This window comes from Sinocyclocheilus anshuiensis, unplaced genomic scaffold, assembly GCF_001515605.1.
Source record: "Sinocyclocheilus anshuiensis isolate Anshui unplaced genomic scaffold, SAMN03320099.WGS_v1.1 scaffold234, whole genome shotgun sequence".
NCBI classification, from domain to species: domain Eukaryota; kingdom Metazoa; phylum Chordata; class Actinopteri; order Cypriniformes; family Cyprinidae; genus Sinocyclocheilus; species Sinocyclocheilus anshuiensis.
This window is the reverse complement of record NW_015544165.1, coordinates 1,727,443-1,735,428: the sequence shown is the minus strand read 5'-3', so window position 1 is coordinate 1,735,428 and position 7,986 is coordinate 1,727,443. Positions and strand designations below refer to the sequence as shown.

The following is a 7,986-nucleotide window of genomic DNA, read 5'->3' as shown; positions in this document are numbered from 1 at the left end:
CACACGGCTCCGGGGGGTGAACAAAGGCCTCCTGTAGCGAATCGATGCGTTTTTGTAAGAAAAATATCCATATCCAAATGTAATAATCACTTGAATGAAAGTTGAATCTGGCTTGCGCTCACTGTTGTAAATTTCGATATAAGCCAAAAGGAGACTGGTTTTCCTTTGCTAAAGTAAAGTTTACAACAGTGAGCGCAAGCTAGATTCAACTTTGATTTAAGTGATTATTACGTTTTGAATATGGATATTTTTCTTACAAAAACGCATCGATTCGCTACAGGAGGCCTTTGTTCACCCCCTGGAGCTGTGTGAGACACATTTTTTTTTTTTATGGATGGGTGCTTTTTATTTAACTTTTTTTGGACTGAAGCAATACAACACCCGCTGACTGCAATGATAGAGCTTGAAAGATCAAAGACAATTTTTAATATAACTCCGACTGGATTCGTCTGAAAGAAGAAAGTCATATACACCTAGGATGCCTCGGGGGTGAGTAAAACGCAGCCTAATTTTCATTTTTGGGTGAACTAACCTTTTAAGACTCTGAATGAGTCAGTTTATGGAGATATGGGAACCTTTAATGAAGGTATTGGGTGAGATGTGGGGGTAATGTTTTTGTGCATATGTTTTCTAGTAGGCTGGCTGGTTGATCATTTGTCTTTGTTTATCCTATCCAATACTGTTCTTTTTATACATTGTTTTTGATATTCTCATTGTATTGTTTTTTAAATTTTATTTATCTATCTTGTTTGTCTTTTTTTAATTATTGTCTTTTTTTTGTGTAGTGAAATGTCTTTCTGTACAAAACAGAACAGTATGTATCTCATAAACCATGTACGTGTTTTGGACAATAAAAACTATTGTAAAAAAAACTAATAAAAAAGACAAAAGCACACAAGTATTAAAATCTAAAAATAATACTAAAATGAATATAATTAACAAAATAAATATAAAAGCTAATTAAATTAACTTTATAAGATTATATAAATAATACTAAATAATACTTATTATTTGTAATGAGACATAAAGGTAATTCCTGTAATTACAAGATGCTGAATTTTAAGAAGTCTTCACATCCTTGTAGAAAATACAAGCTCTGACTACGACATCTTGTAATCGTGGTAATCCCAACATGGTGCACCAGAAATCCTGGAAACAGCCACTACCTCCTGTGCTTATCAATTAAATAAACCAAGTTTTTACAAGTTTAAATGAAATGCATATATTATATTTACAGCAAACCATGACAGCGGACACTGGACTTAGCAAAGAAGAAGATGAGGAGGAAGATGACACCATGCAAAATACTGTGGTACTTTTCTCCAACACTGATAAGTTTGTCCTGCAGCAGGTATGAATTTAACTTTCATTATTCCACTCTGACTTCCTATAAAATTCAGCATCATGAGTGACAGTTACTTGATTCCTCTCTTTTTTTTAATGTCTATAACAGGACATGTGTGTAGTGTGTGGTAGTTTTGGACAGGGTGTGGAGGGCCAGCTTCTAGCCTGTGCTCAGTGTGCACAATGTTATCATCCATACTGTGTGAACAGCAAGGTAAGCTTTTAAATGATCTATTCTGTATGATTGCTGGCATTATACACAGACACTCATTATTTCTTTATTTGGATGTCTCCTCTCTAGATCACCAAGATGATGTTGAGAAAAGGCTGGCGTTGTCTCGAGTGCATTGTGTGCGAGGTGTGTGGGAAGGCTTCAGACCCTGCCCGTTTGCTGCTTTGTGATGACTGTGATGTCAGCTATCACACTTATTGCTTGGACCCACCCTTACAGACTGTGCCCAAGGGAGGCTGGAAGTGCAAATGGTGTGTCATTGCCTCCGTACATTTATATGTGTCATGAGCCCAAAGAGAATGTGTGGTAACCAAAGCATTGTTTTATCCCCTTCAGGTGTGTGTGCTGTATGCAGTGTGGTGCTAGCTCCCCTGGGTTCCAATGTGAGTGGCAAAATAACTACAATCACTGCGGCCCTTGTGCCAGCCTGGTAACCTGTCCTGTGTGTCGTGAGAACTTCATGGAAGAGGAGCTGCTTCTGCAGTGCCAGCACTGTGACAGGTCAGGAATGCATTATATTAATAACAGGACAATGGAAAATGTATGTACATTCCTGTTAAAAAAAGTTCAGGCTCAGTAAGATTTAAAAAAAAAAAAACTTTTATTCAGCAAGGATGCATTAAATTGATCAGAAAAGTAAACGTGTCATGGTTTCCAAAAATATTTAGTTAGTGGCAGCACATCTATTTTTAACATTGATGATAAGTAACGTTTCATGAGCACCAAATCAGCATATTAGAATGATTTCTGATTCTGAAGGATCATATCATCACATGAATAAATTATATTTTAAAATATTAAAACAGAAAACAGTTTGTTTAAATTGTACTAATACATCACAATATTATTGCTTTTGTTGTTTTTGAATAAAATGCAGCCTTGGTGAGCGTAAGAGTCTTAATACGTTTGTTTCTTTGCTTTTTAGATGGGTTCATGCTGTATGTGAGAGTCTTTACACTGAGGATGAGGTTGAACAAGCATCTGATGAGGGCTTTGCCTGTACAGCCTGCACTCCATATGTCCCCAGGCCTGTTGGTGAGTTTCATGATGCTTTTGATTGCAAGTACATTCAAGAGTGTTCATTTTTAATCAAAATTTAAATTTAATCTAAATAAATCAAATTTAAAGTGTTAAGTTTCCCATAATAATACCCTTTATCTATCTCTTAGTGGAGTCTCCTATGATGTCAGCCTTCAAAATGAAAGAACCAGGTATGTGTATGTTTGATAATTAGTTGTCAGGCTTTCATCTATTAGCTATTTTTATATGACTTAATCTCTGTTTCTCCATCCACTCGCTCAGAGCCACAATTTTATCGTCTGGAGGGAGTCTGGCTAACAGAGACTGGCATGTCTTTATTGCGAAGCATGTCCATGTCACCCCTGCACAAGCGCAGACAGCGCCGGTCCCGACTGGGCACCATGTGTATTGATGAGTTGAAAGAAGGCGATGCAGATGGTGATGAGGGGAAAGGTCAGTTTATTATCAAGTTTAATTATTTTGTGTACTGTATGACCAATTATTTATATCTTTGTTGCAAGTGAAATGTGGTGCAATGTTTATAAATGTCTAAAGACCTTACTGGAACTTTGTGTTAAATCAGTATGGTGACTCACTGCCATTGATTAATTGAGAATGCAAATAATAAGACACTGAAATTGTAATAGGAGGTGCAGAAGCGATGGAATGTGAGCCCAAGCTAGAAGCCCCTGGGAGCCCAGATAGGGAAGGAGGAGTAGACAGAGAAACTGGGGCAGATGGAGGTGTAGAGGGCATGGCTGACTGTGAAACTCTCAAAGGAGGAGTAGAGGAGACTGAAGACGGGAAGAAGAGAAAGCGTAAACCATACAGACCAGGTCACTGAGCTGCTTCATTTGCTAATGGCTCTATCAGTGTTTCATGCTTTGAAAGAAATGGTTAATAATGTGAAAAAAAATGTTCTCACTTGTAGGGATTGGAGGGTTCATGGTCCGGCAAAGAAAGTGTCACACACGAATGAGGAGGAGTCTGTCTGCCTCTGGTGATGGTGTTCCTGAAGGTCAAGCAGCTGAAATGAAACTTGAGGAAGGCAAGTGTGGCCAAATGGGAATTCACAATGTCCCAGCAAATACCAGCAACCAGTGTTGGTTAAATTTTAAAATGTTATTGGATCAGTGTGTTAACCTTGTTACCACAAACTGAATATTATTTTGTTGAGTCTTGGAATGTTTTGAGCATGGTGTAGTTTTCTAACAAACTATGATGTAATCTGATGTGAACACAAACCCCTAATGTCCTTGCCAACTGCATTAAAATAAATGTTTGTGGGTGCAACTGCCTGGGGGCTGTCAGCCTTGATTGACTGGGAAAAAAAAATTTCAGTTTCTTTATGAAATAATTTCTGTATGTATTACATCAAAACACTCAGAAAATATGAACTGCATCTGCAAATATTGTTTTTGTATAGTATACATTTAGCTTTTTTCCCAACAGCATCCTCTAGAGATCCAAAGAGATCACCAAACCTTTGTAAAACTCCTGTCAATAGTCAGTTTTTTAAATTTAGGACCTCATCCTGACATACCTCTCGATGTCCCAGAGGCAAAAACAGCAGAGGGAGAGGGTGAGCAAGCCAAGAAGCGCAGGGGCAGAAAGAAGAGTAAGTTGGAGGACATGTTTCCTGCATACCTACAGGAGGCTTTCTTTGGCAAGACATTACTCGATCAGAGTAAGAGAGCTTTTCTTGCTCCTCCAACCCAAAGACATACGCAGGGCATTCTAAAACCTCCACTCCCTGGGCATGGTGCCAGAAATACAGCTTCTGAACCAGGTAAGACACTACATCAACGTTTGTGTTTGAGAATAATAAAGTTTGACCAGGCAAACATGTAAACATTTGTTTCATTTTGTTCTTACAGTTGAGGCCACAACCAGGCTGACTGGTCTGCATGTGGAACTAAAGCAAGAGGGTGAGGGATCCAAGCCTCCAGGAGATCGAGCAGGTGGGATTTTTAAGACCTAGGTACTTCAATATTTTGGCAATTAATTTTATCAGAACATGATATTTAACTTGCATAACATTTTGTAGCAGAAGGGCAAGGAGCAAGTGGGCAACTTTCCAACAAAGATCAGAGCTCAGGAGATACACATGGGTCTGATGTACAGAAGAATGAAGGTAATTTATTTTGTTAATAAAACAAGTGAGGTACCTGGTGTCATGAACAGTAGTGTTACTCAAAAGACCTCCCTTTCACCCACCAGATCTCCCTCAGGGACTAGAAGGTCAAGACTCTCGGCAATTTTTCCAGAAAGTACTTGGACCCACTGAGGGAAGCGCCACAAGTGGGCCTCTGCAGCCTAGCATTAAGCCTGTTCAAGAGGGTGATTCAAATCAAAGTAGCTGCCTTCAAAGAAACCTTCTTGGTATGGGCAGAATTTCATATTATTACTCAGATTTGTTATAAAACTCAGATTTTTTTTTTATACATGTCTACACTTAAAAAAAAATCACCATAATTTTACTACAGGTGCTTCCTTATCTGGCGCACTCCCCTCAACTGGTATGATGGACTCTTTTTCTGGTCTCTCCCAGTCCCCCTTTTTTGACATACGGTAAGCCGTAGATTTGCTCAATCTTCTCCCTTTTGTCCCCTAATGAATTTCACCTCCTTTATATGTATTTTTTTGTTTATTTGTCTAATCTTCAGTGATCGAGGTGGTCTTTTCAGTCCAGACCAGGATGAGGAAAGCCCATGGGCAACACCATCCACTCCAGCCACCCCTTCCACTCCTCCAACTCCTACTGAACAGGAAGGTGATGGCCTCTCCTACAATCAGCGCAGTCTGCAGCGTTGGGAGAAGGATGAGGAATTGGGAAATCTATCTACCATCTCTCCTGTACTATATGCTAACATGAACTTCCCAAGTCTCAAACAGGACTACCCTGGTTAGTATTAAACTGACTTTTAAAAGTGTGGTAGAAGGCACATCTGTTAATTCCGCCTTAACTTGGTAATCACTTTGCTGCTCAGAATGTCCGCTTCATTATTTTTTTTCTATCCATAGACTGGCCCAGTCGCTGTAAACAAATAATGAAGATTTGGAGGAAGGTATCAGCTGCAGACAAGGTTCCTTATCTGGTAGGTGCAAGTTTGAACCTATAGTGTAACTTCATTTTATAGTACTGTCTCTGTTCTCTAACAGTTTTCTGTTGTTTACTATTCTTCCATTATTCATTCAGCAAAAGGCCAAAGATAATAGGGCTGCTCAGAGAATAAACAAGGCACAGAAGGTAAGTGGCCTTCTCTTCAAATGCACTGTATAATCATTTGATGTGTTTGCTATGTAATTGTAAACATTTGTCTTTATTCTAATCAACAGCAGGCTGAAAGTCAAGTATGTCGCCCTATCAAAACTGAGCCTGGCCGTATTAAAGGCGAGCGCCCTAATCTGCACCTCCAAATTCCCCCACCATCAGGCTCCGTATCCACTCCCTCCCAGCCGAGCTCTGCTGAGAGTCCTTACCCTCTTGCTCCTGACTCTGCATCTTCAGCCTTTTTTTCTGATGGACCCCTCAAGACTCCTTGCTCAGCTTATGCGCAGACAGACCCATTTTCTAAACTTGCCTCTCAGTCTCCGCACTTTCAGTCTCAGCCATCCACCCCATACTCACAGCCTTCTTCCAGCCCCTTGTCAGCCTCTTCCTCAGGATATCCTATGCCTGGCCCACAGGGTGCTACTCAGGGACGGCCAGCCAGCTTTGGCTCCCTTGACATGCAACCAGGGACTCCTCGCAGGGCCCAGCAGGTTGACCCATTTTTTAAACCACAACAGCAGATCCCCAAACCTCAGCAGCCCTCTCAGGAGGCCTTAGGTCCACCTGAGAGTCCTCGACCTAGGACTGGTGGGCCTGGAGACTCGCAGATGTTCTCACCGCCTCATACAACCCATTGTGGTGACCCTTACCGTGGCCAGCATGGAGCTAGCCGACAAGATCATGTTTCGTCTCCATCACCGTCTGTAATACCTTCTTCACCTGCTGGGGTGGGCCCAAATAGGGCAGAAATTAATGCCCCATCTCCACGCTCTTCTTTTGGCCGGCAAGACCTAAGCTCTGGTTCTCCTGCTAGTTTGGACTCTGGAGATGGGTTATTCAAAGCCCCCATGACCCCTCGTATGCATCAGGGGGATGCAGGTGGGTTGTCTGTTTCACACCCTTCAGGTGCCTCTCCTAATCATCCTCCTGAGAGCTACCGCCAATCTCCCTCTACGTTCTCTGACCCTTACTCCCAGCCTCCTCTCACACCGCGACCTCAATCAGGTGACGGATCTTCTCCTCTACCCCAGAGACTTCCTGCGCCTCAGCAAGAAACATATTCAAGATTACCTTCCAGCCCTCAATCGCAAGGCAGTTCTCAATCGCCTCTCACACCAGGAACCATTTCCAATGATGTGCTTTCTGTGCAGTCACCAGCCACTCCACGCTTCCAGTCACCTGACCCTTACTCCCGTCCACCTTCACGACCTCAGTCCAGAGATTCCTTCGCTTCATTGCATAAACCCCCCCGCCCATCTTCTGTAGCACCAGAAGGTAACTCCCCCTTTAGAGGTTCACCTCATTCTAGCCAGCAACCCCCCTGCTCACCCTCAGTAGCCGATCCGCTCTCTGGAAAACCCCCATTTAGCTGCAGTCCTGGTGTAGGGTTTCAAATGGGCCAGCAACAAGTAGTTGGCCAGCAGCAGATGATGACTCCTCAGCAAGCTCAGGTCCACCTCCCACAGCCACAGTCCCAGACACAACCAGTGGGTGCTGAATTTAACTCGAGAATAGCACTTCCACCTGGAAACCAAGATACAGCTGTGAGGGCAACAGATGCTCCACATTTACCCAACTTGCCAGGGGTGCAGGATATGTCAGACCTGTCGGCTGGACAGGATCCAGCTCTCATGAACCTTAGTCCATCAGAGTTAGAAAAGCACAGACAGGTAAAGTAGACACTGTAGATGTGTAAATTTAAAAAGTTTTGGGTAGATTGAGGTAGGTTTTAATTTTACTTTTGTTAATGTTTTGTTACTTTTGTTTTGTGGACCACAGAGGCAACGATTGAGAGAGTTTTTGATAAGACAAAAAATGCAGAGAAACTCACTTCGCCAAGAGAAGGAAGCACCCGTGGTGGGTAATCCTGCTCCGAGTTGGCCAGGCGGGGAAATGCCGGCCTTTCAGCAAGACAAAAGCCAGCGAGCACCACCTCCTTACCCTCAGGTATTGATGATGAATTAATATTGAATGTGATGTACTGAATCTGAATCTGGGCTGCACGATTTGATTTGAAAAAAAGATTGGTTGCTGTGCTTTTAAAGGGCTGCACAATTCGGTCCAAATTTTTGTGATATATCGGCATTAGTTAATATTATTATCAAGTAAAATATTA

General features: G+C 41.9%; 1 protein-coding gene across 5 annotated transcripts in view; it reads left to right on the top strand.

Moving 5' to 3' along the window:
* The window catches only part of LOC107695802 (histone-lysine N-methyltransferase 2D-like), a 40,238-nt gene that overhangs the window by 16,245 nt on the left and 16,007 nt on the right, over positions 1-7,986 (top strand). For 4 of the 5 annotated variants that reach the window (XM_016495853.1, XM_016495854.1, XM_016495851.1 and 1 more), the window contains exons 14-32: positions 1,238-1,351; positions 1,454-1,558; positions 1,646-1,827; positions 1,913-2,077; positions 2,502-2,611; positions 2,746-2,787; positions 2,879-3,049; positions 3,244-3,432; positions 3,528-3,644; positions 4,122-4,385; positions 4,474-4,557; positions 4,644-4,730; positions 4,817-4,978; positions 5,083-5,167; positions 5,263-5,501; positions 5,621-5,694; positions 5,796-5,846; positions 5,936-7,540; positions 7,650-7,817. In XM_016495853.1, the coding sequence (XP_016351339.1) occupies positions 1,238-1,351; positions 1,454-1,558; positions 1,646-1,827; positions 1,913-2,077; positions 2,502-2,611; positions 2,746-2,787; positions 2,879-3,049; positions 3,244-3,432; positions 3,528-3,644; positions 4,122-4,385; positions 4,474-4,557; positions 4,644-4,730; positions 4,817-4,978; positions 5,083-5,167; positions 5,263-5,501; positions 5,621-5,694; positions 5,796-5,846; positions 5,936-7,540; positions 7,650-7,817 (4,014 nt within the window). The remainder of the gene's footprint in view (positions 1-1,237; positions 1,352-1,453; positions 1,559-1,645; positions 1,828-1,912; positions 2,078-2,501; positions 2,612-2,745; positions 2,788-2,878; positions 3,050-3,243; positions 3,433-3,527; positions 3,645-4,121; positions 4,386-4,473; positions 4,558-4,643; positions 4,731-4,816; positions 4,979-5,082; positions 5,168-5,262; positions 5,502-5,620; positions 5,695-5,795; positions 5,847-5,935; positions 7,541-7,649; positions 7,818-7,986) is intronic. The other variant, XM_016495855.1, reaches the window with a different exon arrangement.